Source organism: Artemia sp. Qi Xiang Cuo, chromosome 16 (assembly GCF_049724085.1).
Source record: "Artemia sp. Qi Xiang Cuo chromosome 16, ASM4972408v1, whole genome shotgun sequence".
In the NCBI taxonomy this organism is placed as follows: domain Eukaryota; kingdom Metazoa; phylum Arthropoda; class Branchiopoda; order Anostraca; family Artemiidae; genus Artemia; species Artemia sp. Qi Xiang Cuo.
The window spans coordinates 52,121,823-52,143,761 of record NC_142809.1 but is presented as its reverse complement, the minus strand read 5'-3'; the positions used below and the strand labels follow the sequence as shown (position 1 = coordinate 52,143,761).

Sequence of the window (21,939 nt, the reverse complement as noted above, 5' to 3'; positions counted from 1 at the left end):
TTTCCATTCTATTTTTGCCCATGGGTGCCGTCATATTTAAGTTAAAAACAAGAAATAACATCTTCTCAGGCGAAACAACCTTACTAGGTGCTTCTTAGTCTCTTTTAGTAATCTTACTTTCCATTCTATTTGTTGTCCATGGGTGCCTATATTGCCGATGGGTGCCGTCATATTTAATTTAAAAACAAGAAAAAACATCTTCTCAGGTGGAACAATCTTACTAGGTACTTCTTATTTTCTTTTAGTAAACTTACTTTCCATTCGATTTGTTGCCCATGGGTGCCTATATTGCCGATGGGTGCCGTCATATTTAAGTTAAAAACAAGAAAAAACATCTTCTCAGGTGGAACAATCTTACTAGGTACTTCTTAGTCTCTTTTAGTAAACTTACTTTCCATTCTATTTGTTGCCCAAGGGTGCCTATATTGCCGATGGGTGCCGTCATATTTATGTTAAAAACAATCTTCTCAGGTGGAACAATCTTACTAGGTACTTCTTAGTCTCTTAGTAAACTTACTTTCCATTCTATTTGTTGCCCATGGGTGCCTATATTGCCGATGGGTGCCGTCATATTTAAGTTAAAAACAAGAAAAAACATCTTCTCAGGTGGAACAATCTTACTAGGTAATTTTTAGTCTCTTTTAGTAAACTTACTTTTCATTGTATTTGTTGCCCATGGGTGCCTATATTGCCGATAGGTGCCGTCATATTTAAGTTAAAAAAAAAGAAAAAACATCTTCTCAGGTGGAACAATCTTACAAGGTACTTTTTAGTCTCTTTTAGTAATCTTCCTTTCCATTCTATTTGTTGCCCATGGGTGCCTATATTGCCGATAGGTGCCGTCATATTTAAGTTAAAAAAAAGAAAAAACATCTTCTCAGGTGGAACAATCTTACTAGGTACTTCTTAGTCTCTTTTAGTAAGCTTACTTTCCATTCTATTTGTTGCCCATGGTCGCCTATATTGCCGATGGGTGCCGTCATATTTAAGTTAAAAACAAGAAAAACATCTTCTCAGGTGGAACAATCTTACTAGGTACTTCTTAGTCTCTTTTAGTAAGCTTACTTTCCATTCTATTTGTTGCCCATGGTTGCCTATATTGCCGATGGGTGCCGTCATATTTAAGTTAAAAACAAGAAAAAACATCTTCTCAGGTGGAACAATCTTACTAGGTACTTCTTAGTCTCTTTTAGCAAGCTCACTTTCTATTCTATTTGTTGCCCATGGGTGCCAATTAAGAGGATGAATAGGGATGGATGAGGGGCAGTTCCTCCCCTAAATTAAAAAAAATACAATTTTCTGCATTTTTATTCAAAGAATCGAAAAACAAAAATCCTACTTTATGATTCATTTATAAAAAATTACAAAAAAACATCGTAAGGTAGTTAAATAATAATATATGAACTTATTATACTTTTGTGGATAAGCTTAAAATACGTTTCCCTATATCCCAAGCACAGAACAGAAATCCCAATATTTCCGGGAGAATTCCAAGGGGTGCCAGCGTTGTGGCGAACTAAAGCTGGGTACCAGAGCTCTACCCATATCCGGGTGCCACAAAATCCTGAAATCCCGTCCAACCCACTCAGCAGTCAGTTAATTTCGTCACTCTGGAATCTAGAAATCCATTATTATTAAAAAAAATATATTTAAAAAGAGATTTATTTCATATAAAAAAAAATCTGAACATTTTCTAATGGCGGAAATTGCCATGGCTAGATTTGAGCTCGAATTCCTCTATATAGAGGGTGAGTGTGCTGCGAAAACTAACGTGCACTCACTAGTGAGCTGCAACGACTAAATCAGGGCTACCATTGATAATAAGTTTGGAATAAAGAATTCTTTTGAAAACTTGCAGTAGCGAGCAAAATGCTGTCAGATAGTATGTAACTGAATTGCCACCTTTTCATGATCTTGAATTTGTGCTTTTTTCGTATATTCTTTTTTCTCTCTTTTGTACTCCACTGTTTTACATTTTTGTATTAGTGGGTTAGAAATAAAATATTAATATTGTTATTATTAAAAAAATTGTTAGAAAGAAAATGGTTAGAAAGAAATTATAATTGTTATTTTTACTATAAATTTAAGGTTATTCCTAGATTCATTTGTGAAAAAAAGCTTTAATTTTTTTCGGATTGAAAAAAAAATTGCAAGACAATTAATAATAATACTATATACAGTTAATACAATTTTCTGGGTAAAGTTTTATATTTATCCTATTCCCAAGGTGAAATGCTCAGAACAAAAATCCCACTATCTTCGGGGAAGTTCCAAGGAGCGACAGCCTTGAACTGCCTGTTTCCAACAAGATTATCGAGTTAATTTTTCTTTCTTTCTGCAATTTGTTTTATATATTGTCAAGATTTTGTGCTTACTTTTACTTCTACCTTTTAAGCATTGTAGTTCAAATCTAATTTTTTGAAAGTCACTGTCAAAAGCCACTAGAAAGTAGAAGTGAAAAGTTGCAAATTTATTTAGAGTTTAACCCAAAATTTTCTAATAGTAAGCCGTAATGTGAACACCAGAAGAAATTTAAATTCAATAGAAAGTAGAGAGTTGTAATTTAATGGGATTAAGAGAGTTGGGATTCAATTCCTGCGAGTGTTAGGGCGGCTGAGCACCTCCCACAGTTTAAAAAAAAGGATTAAAAGATTATTTCTTGGGGAACAAGTTAATTGTTGTTGTTGTTGTTTTTTGGGGGGAAAGGTGAGAGTGGTTTTTAAGAATGGGGGGGAAGAAGTTGGTGGAAGGGGCGGGGGTGGCTAAAGTTATATTTTGACGCTGGTTGTTGCCTTGGGGGTGTGTGGGAGAAGGTGATTTTTTTATTTATCAGTTTTGGATGTTTCAAGGAAAGTTTTAGGTAGTCCCTTCGCGTTAGGAATTTTTTCCCTAGCTTATTGATTTATGTTTGTAATGGATTATATTTTTGTTTATTATGTTAAATAAAAGTAAAAAAAAAAGCTGAGGGTCAACCCGTAGCTGTTGCTAATTTGATTGTGTCATGAGGATTAGTAGATGATTACATTAACAAAAACAGTTCCTGTTTTCAATTTTGAAATTTTCAGAGTCTGGAGTTATTAATTTTGCATGAGGTAGCATTTTACGCAAACTCCATACTAGAAGCATACTTTAATTAGAAAATGTTTTTAATTACAGGTTATGAAAACAACGGAACGGTTTCCTCATGGGTGGTCTTGGCTAGAGCAATTTCCTCTTTAAAAGTTTTTAGTTACATTGTCGAAAAATCAACGACAAACAAATGGAAAATTAAACGTAGCACAAAAGGACATAGTTGCAAGACAATATTCAGAATATTAGGGCCTATTGGCAAATTTGGTTTTTCCAAAAGAAAAACTTGAAACCAAGAAGAACTCCCAGTTTCTGCTAAACACGAAACGATACACGTCGCTACCGTCGCGTTTTGCAATACACGTCGGGTTTCTATTTCAAGGCAGTACTACCGGGTTGAGTTAGTGTCTGCCAATTGGGCCAGTCTACCATCACCTAACATCATATCTTCGCCCTCATTTATTCAACACTGATTCCACAATGAGAGGAGGGACGTCATCTCCCTCTTAGCGCCCTCTCCCCTCCTCTCAGCACCCCCTCTTTCCCCTCCGACTGGGATGACAGGGTCCAAATATGTTTTTCAAAATAAACGGATGACAGCGAGGCATGGATACAGAATCAAGTTCGTTTTCTTATGAACATTTTATTTAAACTACCCACCACTCTTCACATAAAAAGATTCAATACCCATCCAAAGTATCTGGTGCGTCACCGAGCTATATACTACATAACGTTAGATTACTAAATAAATGGTAAATCACAACCGATGACCGATGAAATCCAGGTTGAGAGAAGAACTGAGGCTACTAAACTATTTTTTTTATTATGCACTCCCCCCCCCCAAAAAAAAAATCAGAGACAATCCCTAATAGCTTTGCAGCAGCTAATAGCTATCTCAAATTTTCACCACAAATGCAATTTAGTCATATTCAGTCCCAATTTTTTTTTCTTATGATACAAAGTGGCCGTTATCGGAACTGCGCTATGGCACAATCTATTTTGTTACTGAAAGTAACCACTAGAGTCCACTCAACTAGAGTCTATTTCTACACAACTTGAACCGTGTCCCAACGGCCACTGATTGGACGAACCCTGAGAAAAAAAAAATGTAAGAGTTCCGTGACCATCCTACTTGAAGAAAATAAGATATTTCATAATTTTGTAGATAGGAACTGCAAGGCCTGTCTAAAAAAATGTAAAAGTTCCGTGACGATCCTATTTGGGGAAAATAAGATATTTCATAATTTTGTAGATAGGAGTTTGCACGCCTCTGCTCTAAGACTCTCTGAAATGATGAATTTCAAGGAACAATTTATCATCTAGGTCTCACCTGTCAAGTAGGCAAATTTCCAAGGCTTAGAAATAAGAAGAGGGTTAACATGGTAGCTTGGCAGTACTTTCCTGGAATATATTTTTGACTCTGGATTCAGTACTGGAAGTTTCATTTTCTAACCTAAGCCCTTTCCATGATAACGAAAAGCAGCTCGTCTAGTATTACCAATGTTAACTTCAAAGAAGCACATTTGCAGTTGATTTATCATTGTTCTTTTGGCACCCTCTTTCAAGAAAGCAAAAAGATCAATTATTGCCAACAGATTTCAACATTATCTTACCGTCTTGGCATATAGAAAATAGAACAAGTGTAAACATGGCTAACAAAAAAAGCTCTCAGTAGAAAGTGCAGAATCAGCATCAATCCCAACAAAACTGTAATCAAATCTTAAATATTCCAAGATCAAATCTTAGTCAGTCGAAAGTTTATTGTAATATTAAATTATTGCATTCCTTTTACACAGTTAGACCTAGTCCAAGAGCCGTTCGAGAGAAAAGCATTTAAAAATACAACGGCATTACTCTTTTGGGTAGATCGGAGAAAAATTTTGCCCACTCCCACCAATAAAGAAAACTCCTCAAGTTCTCAACTTAGTCCCCATCCAAAACGACCAATCATATTGCTTAATGGTAGCCTATCTCCTCTTACCGACCAGTAGTCACCCCCCCCCCCAAAGATTGAACTCAGAAAGTTTCAAATTCCCCAGCCATAAGACAATAGAGGGCAGATATACCAAAATCACACATAATATAGAGATGGTCCACATATAACATAAGAAAAGGTCGAACGACATAAGGCTTCAAGTACCCGTTGCATAGCGTCAATTGTTTTCAAAACCGAGCATTATGCCTAGTGCTTGGCTGGATTTACCAATACAATCAATTATAGTTGTAAATACTGCTGCTACTTCTACTATACTCACTGAAGCATCAATCTGTCTTAGAAGAGAGTGAGAATAGCTGCGAGATCTCACCCCAGAGTTGCCAACTTTTTGGTCCATGAATGTGTCCCCTGAGCATCAAAAAACGTGTATTTTTTAACTAAAATGTGTTCATCTAAACATCTCAAAAACTAGAGGTTTTTTTTACCGATTGTATTCACCAAAAGACGCTTTGTAAACCTGTTTCAAAGCGGATATCTAACATTAAATATATTGAAACCGAAAAAAAACATATAAAACTTTGATACAAAATGACTATGCGTGAAACCACGAAACTCATATGAAGATGTAATTCCCTTAATTGGGAGAAAATCCTTTATTTACGACATGGAATCCTTGAAAATCCTTTACTTACCTTGATACTAAAAAAAAAAAAAAAAAAAAAAAACAGAAAAGGCTCTCCTTGGGTGAAAAGTGACGTTTTTTTCTACCCAAATATATATCCGGCTGGGAAATGTTTTGTTTTACGTCATAAATTTGCAAAATTCGTCCCTCGTTTGTCCATTTATGTCCTAAATTTCTAAAATATATCATTTTTTTGCCCTTTTATGTCATTGGGTCCCGGCGCATGAGAATGTGTACTTTTGACACAAAATGTGTCCAGTCGGCAACCCTGGATCACCTTCCATCCCAGTATATTCATAGCTTCACTCTTTAGCCCCATCCATGAAGCTCCAACTTCCTTTAAATCCTTTTTTATAACCTCCTCCTACTTTATTCGGGGGCAACCTCCTTTTCTTGGTTCCAAATTGAAGGCCAAACAGCACCATCTATGAAGATCTGTCATCCTCCAAGCGTAAAACGTGGATCTAGGGTGAGGGGCTAGAGGGGTCAAGTGCTCCGGGGGGGGGGAATCATTTTCCAGAGAAAGTGCCTACGAATTGTTCTGGGTACCCAGCTGACTGACCGTATTTCAAACAATAGGCTGTACGAAAAATGTGGTACAGCACCGCTTTCTAGGGCTATAATGAAAAAAAGGTTGAGGTGGCTAGGGCACGTTGTGCGGATGAAGGATGAAAGATTGTTCTTTTCGGCCAACCCGTTAGGGCTAAACGGAAAGCAGGTGGTCTTCGTCTGGGGTGGGAGGACGTCATAAAGAAAGATTTGAAGGAAATGAGAACTTCCTGGGAAGGTGTAAAGAGGGAGGGTCTGAAGAGATTGGGATGGAGGAGAAGCGTGCGTAGCTGTGTTGGTCTCAGGCGGCTTGGTGCTGTGGTGAGTTGTTAGCAGTAGCAGTTAGTAGTAAGGTTGTAATATTTACAGTATTGATGGTGCGGCAGAGAAAGGTGAAGTTTACATTGCCCCCCCCCCCTGAGAAAAAATCTATCTCTCGTTCTGCACGTATGTACCTCCTTCATGGGGCCTATAATTGACGATGTTTGCCCCCTTGGATCACTAACAAACAGATAAATATTAAACTCAAAATTAGAGCCGTATCTAGGAATTTTGCTCGGTGAGGTTTTTTCGGGGGAGGACACAAAAAATTAAAAAAAACGGATCCAAAATTTGTTTATACGGTTCTTTTACGTTTTTAAGGGTTGGGCAAATATTTAGGGGGGAGGGGGTTCAAACCCCCTGGGTACGGCCTTCCTCACAATAGAACAAGTCTTTTTGAAATTATCCTCAAGTCTTTAAAATGAAAAATACGACCTCAATATAAAAGCCCGAAATTTATAGCCAACAATTAACGTTGAAGATCATATCATGAAAAAAAAACATTGTTGATACCAAATCAGAAGAGAAAACAATATAGATATGTATCTTATTAAATAATCTCCTTTGGGTATTGTTAACTGAAGCTTCTGAGCGCACAGCAGAGATAATTACATTAGATGTAGAGAAAGTTAATGTTCTAAATGATTTATGTTTCATGTTGACATAAATAATAATCTGTTCAGCTGTTTTTAGATTAGCTGCTGTGAGTTACCTTCCCACTAAAAAAAAAGGACAGAAGTGACAAACACTGAAATATGTTTGCAATCAGATGAAAGAGTATGGCTAACTTGCGCTGGCGCTGGTCTTGTACGGGTAAATTGCGCTGGCACTGGCTAGGAACTGTCGCTAGTCTCGATAAAAACTATCAGCACTGTCTAGCATTTGGTGACATTTTTTTTTAGCGTAATAATAAGAAAAATTAATTTAATTGGTTACATTAGGGTAGTAATAAATGTCTAATCTGAGTTCATGACAGAAAAACGGTTACATAGCTTGATAAAATACCAATTGTTGCCAAATGCTAGATAGCGTTGATATTTTTTCATCGACACTTTCACCAGTTCCCACTCACATAAGTTACCCATGTTCTTTGTATCAGATATATATATATATATATATATATATATATATATATATATATATATATATATATATATATATATATATATATATATATATATATATATATATATATATATATATATATATATATATATATATATGTATGTATGTATGTATAAACGTGTTTCAACTGCAAAATACTCTTCAGCAGGAATGTAACGGTAACTGCAGCTTGGTAAGGAGTGAACCGCAGTCCATGCTCCTTTGATTTTAATTGGCTGAATTTTCAGAGCCGCTGCTGTCATGTAGGGTTGGCTAGTTCACGTCAATGGGGCTACCAAAAAGCGAATTTGGGTAGTTTATGAAATCCAGCTCAACTTGAAGGCCAATTTCGCTAAGGATTTTCCTGTTTGTGCTAAGATAATCTATGAAAACCTGGTAAGCATGTTTTGTGAGCACAAAATACATAATCATGCCCAGTTTCGAAAAAATTAATGTTTAAATAATCTATGTTTCACATTGACATTAGTAACAGTCTATTCAGCTGTTTTTAGATCAAATTCTATTAGTTAGAATTTGATTAGTTAGGATTTCTATTAGTTAGAAATTCTATTAGTTAGAAATTCTAGTAATTCAAGAAATTAGTTAGAAATTCTATTAGTTAGTATTCCCGCTAAAAAAAAACAACAAAAAAACAGTTTTCTAAGATGGTGCGGCCATGTTGGGTAGTCTAGTTTCCATCAATGGGGCAACCAAAAAGAAAATTTGGCTTAGTTCATTTATAAGAACCCATCCAAATTGGGTGGAGAATCATGTACAAATAATGTCAATTGAAAAAGGTAAAATTACCCCAACTTGGCTATGAATTCTCCCCGTTTGGGCGAGCATTATCCACGATTACACGGCAACCATGTTCTTGCGCACAACGTAATCATGCTCAATGCGGAGAAAGTTAATACTTAAATGATTTGTTTTAAGTTGACACAAATCATAATTTTTTAGCTGTTTTTAGATTCACTTGAAAACAGTTCCAAGTTCTGAAAGAATATTAAATAATAGTTATGTATATGCTTAACATCTTTTTGAGTGTGACGTTTGATATATGTTTTTTTCCCAAGAACCCAAGTTCTGAACTAAAAATTTCAATACCTTGGGGAAAATCACAGGGAGTTGCAACCATGGTTTAGAGCAAAACTGTTTCGATTTTGTAATCAGCGTAAAAAATCTACGCTGGAATAAGTAAACATCATACTAGATATCTATGGCTTGTTATATGTCTTAGAAGATTAAAGACCCTGAGTTACCTTTCCGCCAAAGAAAAAGGAGATACGTACCAAACTTTTGGTTGTATTAGTCTTCAAATATTAAAAGGGCGTGTTTCAGTTTTGATAAATTATCATGTACCGAGTTTCAGATGCCTATTTATCCTTTTCCTTTCTAGTACTACCTTAGGTAGTACTAGACGAGGGGGGCAACGGGCGCTCCCCTAACGTAGTCTAAAGTAGTGTAATTTACTTAATTAACGCAAGTTTGCGTTGATTAGACTTGCTCCTAACGCAAGTTTATCAGATCAACCTATTTTGCGCCCCCCCTCTAAAAAATCCTGGATCCGCCCCTGACTACCTATGTCGGGAAAAAAATATATTACCCAGCATGTAGCATATTTTAGATACTGTTAGCTATTTTCTTTGGAGGGGCGGGGCATTTAAAAAAGAAACGAAAAAATAGCTGACTTGTAAATACAATAAAAGAAATCCTTTTCAAATTAGAAATTTGAAAAATCGAGGAAGTGGCCAATTACACCTCCAGATGTACGTGCCTGTATTTATGTGGTTTTGAGTTGTATCAGGTTTACTTACTCAACGTTGAGTCAGGCAAAAACAAAGTACTGGTAAAACAAGTTTTTATCAAAAAAAATTTCGTCCTTTTTAGTAACTTATAATTTAGTACAAAAACTACAGGTAAATACAAGAATGTGTAAAAAGACTGGGTTATTGACTACCAGTTCTGACAAACGCTTAAGGAATAATGTGGTTGGCTTAACTAAAATGTAGATTCACGTCACAAAAATAAACCAAGGCAATTAAATCACATTTTTTAACACAGGATTATAGGACAGCGATTTCTCTTTGTCTCACAGGTTGAGTTACATTGTGTTGATCTATGCGGGGCTTAATTTTAGGGATACTTAAGGGGGGTGCTCTCAAATATTTGCTTTAAGGTAATCCAGAATGATGTGTGCCTTTGAAGTACATGTGAAGGGGCATCACAATGAAAACCCTGGAACCGACTTAGGTATATTCATAAGTAAAAACCAGTAGCGGTTTTAGGTCTCATAATCTGGAGGGGGGGCAAGGTATACCACAGGAGGTTAAAAATATAAAATTAAAGGACTTTAATGTCAGATATAATAAAAATGAAGGGGGCAGGTTCCTCCCTACCCAGGCCTCGAACCGCCACTGCTGAAATTTACCATTTAACAAGATTTTTTGCTCTTTTGGTTTCAAAATTCTAGGGCAGTACCACACTTTTGTCAGTGTTACCATGTTGAACCATGAAAATAAATAGACAAAAAAAAAAACAATAATTTTACACGTAAAAATCCCAAATTTAACAACCTGTTAATTCCTGAAGACAACTACAGCTTTAAAGTAAATCTGCATCTTCTTAAACTTTTTTGTTGCATATTTATTTTATTTATTATTTGTATTTATTTTCAACATATTTGTTACTGTTTTTTCACCCGCGTTTCATTTTTATTTAGTTTGGCGCCAGCTACTAGCAGAAACTACAAACTACAGATGGAGATTTTTCCATTAAAAACTGAATTCCTGATTTTCTTATCAAACAGTTCGTGGTAACGAACTGTAAGTAAGGAGCGACCCGGCTCAATGGTAACCGGAACTGTAGAAAACGGAATTTTGATACCAATATATAAATCAAAAGAATCCAATTTTAGTGCTGATTTGAAATATATAAATTTCATCAAGTTTAATCCTACCTATCAAAAGTTACGCGCCTGAGACAATTTGCCTGACTTTTAAAAAAAGGGGGAAACACCCCCTAAAAGTCATAGAACCCTAATGAAAATCACACCATCATATTCAGTGTATCAGAGAACCCTACTGCGGAGGTTTCAAGCTCCTATCTACAAAAATGTGGAATTTTGCATTTTTTGTCAGAAGAAAGATCCCGGATGCGTGTTTATTTGTTTGTTTGTTTTTTCCCCAGGGGTGATCGTATCGACCAAGAGGTCCTAGAAATCGTGGGAGGGCTTATTCGAACGGAAATTAAAAGTTCTAGTCCCCTTTTTAAGCGACCAAAAAAAAATGGAGGGCAACTAGGCCCCCTTCCACGCTCATTTTTTTCCCAAAGTCACCCGATCAAAATTTTGAGATAGCCATTTTGTTCAGCATGGTCGAAAATATGATAACTATATCTTTTAGGATGACTTAATCTCCGAAGTCCCCGGGGGGAGGGCTGAAAGTTATGAACTTTACCCAATGTTAACATATAGTATTGGTTATTGGGAAGTATACAGACGTTTTCACAGGGGATTTTATCTGGTAGTGAGGGGGGGGGAGTGAGTTGGGGGTTATGTGGGAGGATCTTACCATGAAGGAAGTTTTCATGGTAGAAGGAACATTGCTATGAAGGGGGCACCGGATCTCCCGGCATTATTTAAATAAAGATCAGAAATTATATATAAAAAACATAAGTTTTTTAACTGAAAATAAGGAGCAACATCAAAACTTATAACGACAGAAAACATTACGTATATGATTGGGTTCATCCCATAGTCAATACCTCGCTCTTTAAGCCAAAGATTATTTAGTACCTCATAAGACCTATTTATTCTAATTAACGGCATTTGTGATTAAGGGGTCATTTTTAAAGAATTGGAACAAAATTCGAACTTTCAAGGAGGCACACTTGTGCCTCTATAAAGAGGCGACCCACCACAATGTTAAGCGATTTCAGGTCCTAGAGGTCGCAGAGAGACGGCGGCAATCGCATTTTGTAGCCCAAGCTCAAATTAAGAAACTTGCAAAATTTCATCCTCCTCCGACTTTATCTTCATGGGGTAAACTGGGCCGGAAGTTTCGACCCTCCCACCACAGCCCCCCTTTAACGTTGTCTGATTGGGCTGAAATATAGAGGTTAAGCTTTCCTAGGACCTGGGAGCATATCCTCGAAATTTCAGCTCAATCCGATCAGTCCTTCCGTGTTTTCAAAAAACCAAATATAGCCACTTAAAATTCATCATTTCTTTTTTTCTTATCCACGCCTAAAGGCCACAGTTGGCAACTGATCCGGGTGAATGAGGACTCATTCGAAGCAGAATTCGACCTGTTAGGGCCTTTTTATATTTTCAGACCGAAAAAATTATCCCCCGAATTTACATTTACGAAAAACCTCGTCTTCCTATAATAGCCCATGTTAATTTTCCCCACCACAACCCCCCTTTAACGTTGTCAGATCGGGCTGAAATTTAGAGGTTAAGCTTTCCTGGGGCCAGGGAGCTTATCCTCGAAATTTCAGCTGAATCAGATTACTCCTTCCCTGTTTTCCAAAAAACACATATCAAGTTTTGTGGGAGTTTGCTTGCGTCGAAAATAAATTCCATTTACTAAAAAACAATTACAATTGTGTCTCTTTAGTCCAGCGTTTGATACTCCAGACTGTCAGGCAGAAACCCCCGGTTCGATTCACCGTCAGAGCAAATTTTTTATATAATGAATTTTAACTTTAAAAAAGAAACTCAGTTTCTTTTTTAAATTATTTGAAAAAAATTACGTTTTCTAAAGAGTTAAAGAGGCTGAGTTACAAGGTCGACCCTTAAAACGTACAGGGATTAGGAGGCACAGTTGGGGGGCTGTTAAAGAGGCTGAGTCACAAGTTCGAACCTTAAAACGTACAGGGATTAGGAGGCACCCTGTACGACGTGATTTGAGTATTCAGGAATTAAAAGCCTTAACACAAGAATGTTCAAGAGCAGAGGGGTTGTGGGGCGGCCGTCTCCCAACACTAAAACCGGACAAGATCATCTAAAACTTAGTCAAGCAAAAAAAAGTAATAAAAAGTAAAAAAAAGTGCCTAAATAATTTGTAAAAAAAAAACTGTTATAAATAGTTAAATATGCTGAGTTACAAGGTCGAACCTTAAAACGTACAAGGATTAGGAGGCACAGTTGGGGGGCTGCCGCCTCCCGAACCCCCCGCTTTCGCAGCCTTTAAATAAAAAAAAAACTTCTTTATACTGAAAGTAAGGAGCGACATTAAATCTTAAAACGAACAGAAATTATTCCGTATATGAAAGGGGCTGTGCCCTCCTCAACGCCTCGCTCTTTACGCTAAAGTTTTTATTGTTTAAAAAAAGAGTTGTGAGAAAGTCAAACTTTAGCGTAAAGAGCGAGGCGTTGAGGAGGGCACAGCCCCTTTCATATACGGAATAATTTCTGTTCGTTTTAAGATTTAATGTTGCTCCTTACTTTCAGTTTAAAGAACTTTTTTTTATTTAAAGGCTGCAAAAACGGGGGGTTTGAGGGGCGGCAGCCCCCCAACTGTGCCTCCTAATTCTTGTACGTTTTAAGGTTCGATCTTGTAACTCAGCCTCTTTAACTCTTTAGAAAACGCAGTTGTTTTTTCAAATAATAGCTTAAAGAGCCAGGTATTGACTAGGGGGCGAACCCTCTAATATACGTATTAAAAATATAAGAATATAGAGGTTCGTTACCTAGTTAATTCGTAAGTTACGTATATTTATTACTAATAAAAACGTTCGTAAATAAAATTAAACAGGTTTTGAGAAAGCCATTTAACCAAATAAAAGTAAAATTAATATTCAGCTTTTTTTTTAATTATTCATGTACGGTGAGCCAAAATCAAAACCTGCATTAATTCAAAAACATTCAAAAATCAAATAAAAAAAACAAGTTATTTTTAACTGAAAGTAAGGAACGACGTTAAAACTTAAAACGAACATAAATTATTCCGTATATGAAAGGGGCTGTCCCCTCCTCAACGCCTCGCTCTTTACGATAAATTTTGACTTTTTCGCAACTCTATTTTTCTAAACAATCAAAAACTTTAGCGTAAAGAGCGAGGCGTTGAGGAGGGGACAGCCCCTTTCATATACGGAATAATTTATGTTCGTTTTAAGTTTTAACGTCGTTCCTTACTTTCAGTTAAAAAAAACTTGTTTTTTTTATATTTAATTTTGTTAAGACCTATATGGTTGTGTAAGCATCCAAACAACCAGTTCAAACAGAAAGAGTTAATTTCACTGCCCTTGGTGCTTCAGCTTATGTCTGTCCATTTATACAGAAACAAACTAGGCAGGGGCGTAATTTGCTAAGGGACAGTGGGGATACTCTTCCTCCAGCTTGGCCCCACCTGAAATTTAGCGTCTTCAAAAATCTTGTCAAAACTAAGATAGGCATACATAATTTAAGCATCCACAGAAGCAGTTCAGTTTTCTATAGTATACCTTTGCCCTCATGGTACATGGCTCATTTTTCACTTGACTTAGGAAAATCGGCTCTACCCCCCCCCCCCAGAATTTTGATGAAATTTTACCAAGGACATTTCATTTTTTGTTATTCCGCAGGAGGTAAAATCCCTCTAAAAACTGTCATAACGTTAAAATCCTACCTGACACCTATCACATTGTCTCCCTGTCACCCTGTTTCTGCATTCACATTGACCAGTAATGATGTCACATTGTCGTTTCAAAGAACCCAACTCATGGCAGCCACAACCTATTAAAAAAGTTAAATATAGTAATAATTAAATAATTAAAATCAATAATAAATTTTATAATAAAACTGAATAATTAATGTAAATACAATTGGAAGTTAAATAATTAGGTAAGACTTACAGCGATGTGTACTAAGCAGCCTCTACAGTAGCAACTACTACTTTGTAAATAATAAACTGGTAATTATAATGTCTGGGTCAAAAATGTAGGTCAATGGGCTTTCGTGGCCACACCCCTCCCCTGCCGTTATTTCAAGGTTGCAACTGTCCTTGACATAATTCTTTGTATTTCCTATGCAGCTAACCTGTTCTTGTTTTTTTAACTAGGCCCCCCTCCCCCCAAAAAAACATTCCATATCCGTGCATGGGATGGATAGTTTTAGCCTAATTGTCGTACTTTAGCTTGAATTCAGTTGTTGCAGAGCTAAAAAATCCAAATCTCCTAATCTTCTGCAAGCATAATGCCCCCACCTCCCGCGTAAAAACACTTTCCCTGGAAGTTCAACTTCATACCTCAGTCGTGATACAATAGACGGCAGACTTACCAAAATTAGAGAGGAGGGGGGAGGGCAAATTTTTACTGTTATTCTTACATTTTTCTCATATTTATTTTAGTTCTACAATTATTACAGTTATTCCTGTAAACCCTTAATCTACAGGATGATTTATATTTGTTTTAAGTTCTATTTAGCTCCCTACTTTCATTTGAAAACTTTTTTATTTCTTATTTAATTTTATATAAGATGGATCTTGGTTGCATTTTCTAGCAATGGAATCTTTATGAGTAGGGTGCACTGTTTTATACCAAAAGTATTAAAATAGATAAAATACAGTTTACATTTAAATATTTTGTTCAACCAAAAGAAATGAATGTAAATTCGTCAAGAGATCATGCTACCCATGGTAATACAGATAAAGTGGTCCTTACACTGACGGGGAAAATTTCAAGAGGGTCAAGGGAATTCGTTCTGGGCTGTACGCAGGAAAGGAGGGACTTTTGTGCCAGCCCCTATAATTTTCATTATTACGACGTTCCCCGTATTGTTGGGTATTAGTTGTATAATTCGTCACTTTTTAACGTCGTATCCCATGCATACGTAGCGAGGGGGTATGACTCGCGGCCCGGGAACAGCCGGAATTGTCCTATTTTCCTGAATATCTGGACCCAGCCCTCTTTACCAATTATCAAATAAAATATTTTTTTATTAACCCCTCGCTCCAATTTGCTTTTATTGTCGAGCCCCCGCGACATAGTATCTTTAATACGGATAACATGAGCATTCTTGAACACTGACAACTGTAAACCTTTTCTTTGTTCTGATAAGCGTTTTGGTAACGTAGCCGAATCATTCAGTTATGGGTTCTCGTGAAGGAGGTAGAAGAGTCTATTTTACTATAAACTATGTGTTTATTATACAAAGCAAATACTATACAAGAGCTTGACTGCATCAAGACAAGAGAGGAACTAACTCAAGACAAGAGAGGAACTAACTCTAAGCGCTTCAGAAATTCATATATATAATCACTTCCAAGGTCTGTTAAATTGCAAATCAACAAATCAAAAACCCCATATCTGTAAACTTTGGAAGTGGGCCCTTCCGGGTCGAAACCCATAATTAAAATTCCGAATATTACTTTATCAAAAGTCCACTCCCTAGTCAAATCCCATTTCCTTGATAACTATATTAATTCTGAATATTCTGTCAAAAATCCATTTCCTAGTCAAATCCCCTTTCCTTGATAACTATATTAATTCTGAGTATTTACTGATTCCTAAAAGTTCACAGATTCCCCCCCCCCTTTTTGAAATTATTTGGACCAAAAATAATTTTCCAAACAATATGAGTGTCCTTGTTTAAGCCACCCGACACCAACATAAAAACCAACTAAAAGGAGAAAAAAGAAACTATGCACAGACAATTCTATATTATTCAGAATCACTTCACAGGGTCTCGAAGGAGTCACCCAACTCTAGATGGCTTCAAACTTTTGTTTCTAATAGTTCTCCTCTCATGGTTCCAAATGTGAATTTTCGATCACTTATCTCTTTCACATTTCTAGAGTTGAAATTTTCATAAGGCTATTTAGATAAAGTGGCACTGTCTTGAGTCACGCTTGCAATCTTGTTCACAGAAAACTCGCATTCCCTACACCTAATTAATAAATACACAGTACAGATTAAACAAGTAAGTACACATTAAAGCAAAAGCAGCATTACAATAAATGCCAGTCAATGAAGACAACCATTCATATATTTTAAAAAACAAATGAAGGTTTAAAAATATTCCAATGAACAAAGCAATGCGTTTATCCTTTCTTTTATTTCTCAATTCAATTGTTTTTTTTTCTTTTCTAACTGTCAGCTGATGAGCTTTCAGCAAATCCTAAAATCAACTTCCAAATACACCCTTCCAAAACAAAAACCATAGATGAAGCTTGTTTTTACGCAGACACACATTACAATTCTCACAAAAGTTCTATGACTTTTTAATTTATTTTATCAAAAACGAAAATTCGACTAACTCGCTCTAATGTCTTCTCAACTGACATATGTCCACCGATAAGTAAATGATCATGCGATAGCTTTATTGCGGAATCTATTAGGATGCTTGGCAAGACAATTCTAGATGTTCTAGGGTACCCTTTTTCATTGCCAACGCCTCCTACTGTCAAAAAAACTGTCAAAAATTCGAACAAACCACAACGGTAAGTCTCTCTCTCTTTTTGAACACATGACGTCATCTCTCTTCACACATGAAATATTCTCTTTGTCGCCCAAATTTGCATTACTTTCTCTGCAAATTTACATCTCTCTCACTAGGCGCGCTACCTGCAGGATTTCTGAGGCTTGGTGATCCACCGCCTATCTCATTCCACGCCAAGTCCAGGCCTTCCTGATCCAGGATCCCCTGAACTACAGTCCTTCCAGGTTTCTCCTTATAACCTGGAAGCTGGTCCCTCGGTCGACTTACGTCTGCCCCTTCACCAGTCCCAGCACTACGTGTCCCAACGTGAATGCCATTCAAAGAATTATCACTCCAATTCTTTGACTCAAGATACTCAATGACTCTCTTTAACTCAGGGTCTCTTCTCTGAAACCGAGCTAACTCTGGTAATCGACATCTGGTAATGTCGGATTCTAATCCGAGATAATCTATTTCAATCCCAACTGGTAGCGGGAATATTACTACCACTTTCCTGGGACATGTAACCAAATCCTTCGTTTCCACTATCTACACTATAACTTCTATCCTGACCTCTTCCTCTAACTCTGTATCCCCTACCAAATGACCTACCTCTTATTCCCTGACCTCGTTTTATGTCGTGCCAGCCTCGACGGAGTTCCTCATCTTGCCCTGTCATTCTCATGCCAAACCCTACGGCAGCCGATAAAAATTCCTGTTTCTTTTCTAAAACTGCATTTTCTATGGATTCATAGCGTTTTGCAACCTTATACGCTTCTTTCAAAGTACTATACTCCTCCTCATGCTCTAATAAATACCTCTTTATATTCACCCTTGAGCCCTCAACAAAACAATGCAAAGCTATCCCTTGTGAAAAAACAGCTGGAGTTCCAAATTCAAACCCGTAAGCTTTCGCTGTACTCTCAACTCTCATATAAAACTGATATACTGTTTCATTAGCTGACTGCTTGAGCTCAGCTAATTCCTTAAATGTTTTTCCAGTGGGTTTTCCCGGCAAATACACCTCAGTCAATTTTCTTTTTAATTCTTCTAGACTTACAATATTCATAAAATCCCTGTCCTCAAAAAAATTCAACAACGGTCCTCTGACCCTCAACGGAATTGCATTGATCATTTGACTATCAGACCAATTGATCAACGCTTTCACCCTTTTCAATTAGCTGAAAAACGGCATAATAAACTTTGGATTATCTAAAACTGTAATATTTGCTAAGGGGTCCATAATAGGTCCAATCACACCCCGACCTTCACTATAATCATGACCCTCATCTCCCAAACTATGTGATGGTTAGAGACTCTGGACATCCTCCACCGGTAGAGCCCAGATAATAGGCCAACGCTATCATAAGGCCCCAAAGAGAAGAAGTCTCACTTTACAGAGAAGTAGATAATTAATAGAGAGGTGAACAGAGAGAGTTTACACAACCCCCACCATGGGCGTAGGCAGCATTAGGCAGCATATTGTCTAGGGGGGGGGGGCAGTTAATAGTGTGTTGGAGTTTTATAAACTGCTTTTTACGAACAAACTGCTGTTTAAGCCATATATAATGCAAATTTGAAGGTCTAGGGGGGCAGTTGCCCCCCCCCCCCCCTGCCCCCCTCCCTACGCCCATGACCCACACCGCCAAATAGAATCACAGGTATACCTCTGTAGTTCATTTTTGACATAATACCTTAAACTAGGTATTTTTTTTCTAAGACCACACTGCCTTATTATGATACACAAATAAAAGTTCAAATGGGGATAAGTTCTTCAAATGGGGAAAAGGACTTATCTCCATTTGAACTTCTATTTGTTCGTCATAGAAAGGCAGTGTCGTCTTATGTCGACACTGGTATTACGTCAAAAATCTGTCGTATATATGGGGAGATATGACCAATCAAGTATATAACCTTAAATTCAACAATATTTCTTTTGCAATTAGAAGAAGAACAAGTGTGTGCCAAATTCATTAGAAATTCAACTTTCATTTAGGGAATATTGAAGAAGACAATTTATAACACAAGACTTTGAATGAACCCTGCTAATGAAATCTCTCAGAAAGATCTAGTGAATTACCTGGAAACAATTTATACTCCGAGAGTAATTATTTTATTCTGTATAAATAGGGTTATGTTAATTGTAATGTTTGCTTTAGTTTTTCTGCTGATGACGTCCATTGGTGTATGGGGTCGAAATATCCAGATTTTTTGTATCTCGTTTCACTGTAATAAAAGGACTTATCCCCATTTGAACTTTTATTTGTTCCCTATTGGCAACTGCCCATCCTTTGTATAGTCATTTATTTAAAATGAACTAAAAGTGAAAGAATACAACGTTCCAAATGTCGAAAAAGCTAACAGTTGAAATATTGAAAGACAATTTTATACACAATAAATAACTCGTTTTCAAATTGAAAAGGGAGGTAGGAGTAATGTTTTCCATTGTGTCTCGTCAGGCAAAAAGTCTGTAGAGTAGTATATCATTAAACCATATCTTTTGTTAGTCCCTATCTGGTCAAGAAGGACGCAACTGTGTGATCATTAGGTGGAACTGTTGGGCCCTAGCCAAGGCTAAGGGGTTAAGCACTAGGCTGGGCTAAACCAAATAACTAAATCTTGGATGAACGGATCTATGGCCAATCTACGGAAAAAGATGAATATTTCATCGATATACAAAAGGCGTTTACGGTATTGAAAATAGGAAAAATTTAAACAATAATGATTTAAAAAAAGAAAAATCAAAAGAGAAAAAAAGGAAAAAACAATATATACATAAACTACTTCGTAATAAGATATTATTGGTCTGATTAAATCTTCATATTCTCTCTTCATTTTATTTATTTTATTTTTTTAAATTGTTGGTAAACTAAATAAATGCACAAAAATTGAATATTCAGAATTGGTAATCTATAAAAAACTCACCAACTCCAATCAGAAAAAAATGTTATGATCTTACAAATGTTATATTGAACAGATTGGCAGGCGTACTTTGCCAGTGTAGATTCGCCATTATTCTGATTCTACTTGGCAACTATTAAAATTTTCGGATTCCCTAACTGAAAATTAAGTAAACTCAAACCGAGGGGCTGCTCTCTCTCTCTCAAAAATCCTGTACATTCGGGGACTGTGCCAACCGTGGCAGAACTGTGCCAAGCGTGGTGAAACTCTGTGGCACACGTGGCGTTCCGAGATGTACACGAGGTGGCGGGAAGTAAGCATCCCCTCAAATAAAAACCTTGGTGACAACCCTTTTCATAAAATTTATAGGGTGATACAAGGGTGGCAATTGGGGAGGGGACCACTTCCCATCTAGGTTTTGAAAAATATTGGTATCCCACTGGGAAGACGGCCTAAGAGCAATAATTAAGTTTATACTTGTGAGTTTGTAATTAAGTTTATACGTTTACATATACTGATGGAACGCACAAGTCAAATTTATTTTGACAAAAGTAAAGTGAACAATAATTTGTCTAGACAAATTATACCAAGGCTTAAAGCAACAGTCCGTGATCAATAGCTAAACGCTGTGTCCAACACTACGCCAATTACAGCGAAACAAAAGGCCCGTTTTGCCTAATCAATATGCCAAGATCTTTTGACGTTTTTGATCTTCTAAGAAAATCTGAGAACTGTGATCTTACTTCTCAAACTGTTGAAATAAAAGTCCATTGTGCTCTGAACATCTAAGGACTTCGCTGAACAGGCTAAGGACCGTTCAATGCTCAATTTGGCAGAGAATAAAAAATGCAGATTTGAAGATTTTGTACTGAGAATTGTGAGCTCTAAAATTCTAGCACTTTATTTAAGCAATAAACAAAAATCTGAGGAACATATCTGACTAGTGAGCTCTAAGATTTTAACCCTTTAATTAAGCAAAAAAAAAAAAAAAAATTGACCGAACTGATTACGCACTTACTTTTGTATTTTTATATTTTAGCAAAACCGGCGATTTCAGCAGAATTAATATAAAAACGAAAAACAATTTATTGAAGGAAAACTAAAAGCGATTTTTAGAAATATATTTGCTAAATTCTCTTTAAAGTTTTAGTTAAGGTCATACTCTTCAAATGCACATTCAACAGAGTCAAAGATCAATTTTCTACTGTCTGAATGTACCTTCTTTTTTTATTTTTCTCTGTTGATTGTTTTACATACTTCATGGCTTAACAAACTAAAAAAGAAGGCTAAAACAACAGTATTTAACACAGGTTTCGACTTAGGAATTTTTCTAGGTTAACGCTCATTTTCAGTGTCTCTTGAGCAGATCTTTTGAATTTGACTAGCAAAACAGTACTTTTATTGTTAATCAAACTTGAGAAAAGCCACTAAAGAGATTTAAAAAAAAGCCACAGTGATTAAAAAAAACAAAAAAAACACTTCATAGTGACTTGGCTAATCAAATTTAAATCCTGGCCGTTTTATGCTGGATTAAATAAAATAAAACAAGTTTTTCAACTGAAAATAAGGAGCAACATTAAAAATTGAAACGAACAGAAATTGTTATGTATATAAAGAGGGTTGCCCGCTCCTCAACACCTCGCTCTTTATGCTAAAGATTTTAGTACTTTTTAAAAAGCGTCTTATTGTTCTAATTAAACGGCCCTTGTGTGTTCAGGACTCGTTAATAAAGAATTGGGATAAAATTCAAACTTTAGCGTAAAGAGCGAGGTGTTATGGAGGAGGTAACTCCCTTTATATATGTAATAATTACTATTTGTTTTCAGTTTTAAAGTTGCTTGTTACTTTCAGTTGAAAAAAACTTTTTTTTGTATTTAATTTCTGATCATTTTTTAAATAATGCCAGGAAATTTGGGCCCACCTCCATGGAGAAACCCCCTCCCCGCGGAAATATCCTCTAGACAATTGAATCCCGGT

The 21,939-nt window shown here is 36.4% G+C and overlaps 1 protein-coding gene across 1 annotated transcript in view; it reads right to left on the bottom strand.

Moving 5' to 3' along the window:
* wb (wing blister) overlaps positions 1-21,939 on the bottom strand; it is a 470,816-nt gene that overhangs the window by 156,794 nt on the left and 292,083 nt on the right. The window contains exon 19 of the mRNA XM_089102573.1: positions 14,273-14,379. Within this exon, the coding sequence (XP_088958699.1) occupies positions 14,273-14,379 (107 nt within the window). The remainder of the gene's footprint in view (positions 1-14,272; positions 14,380-21,939) is intronic.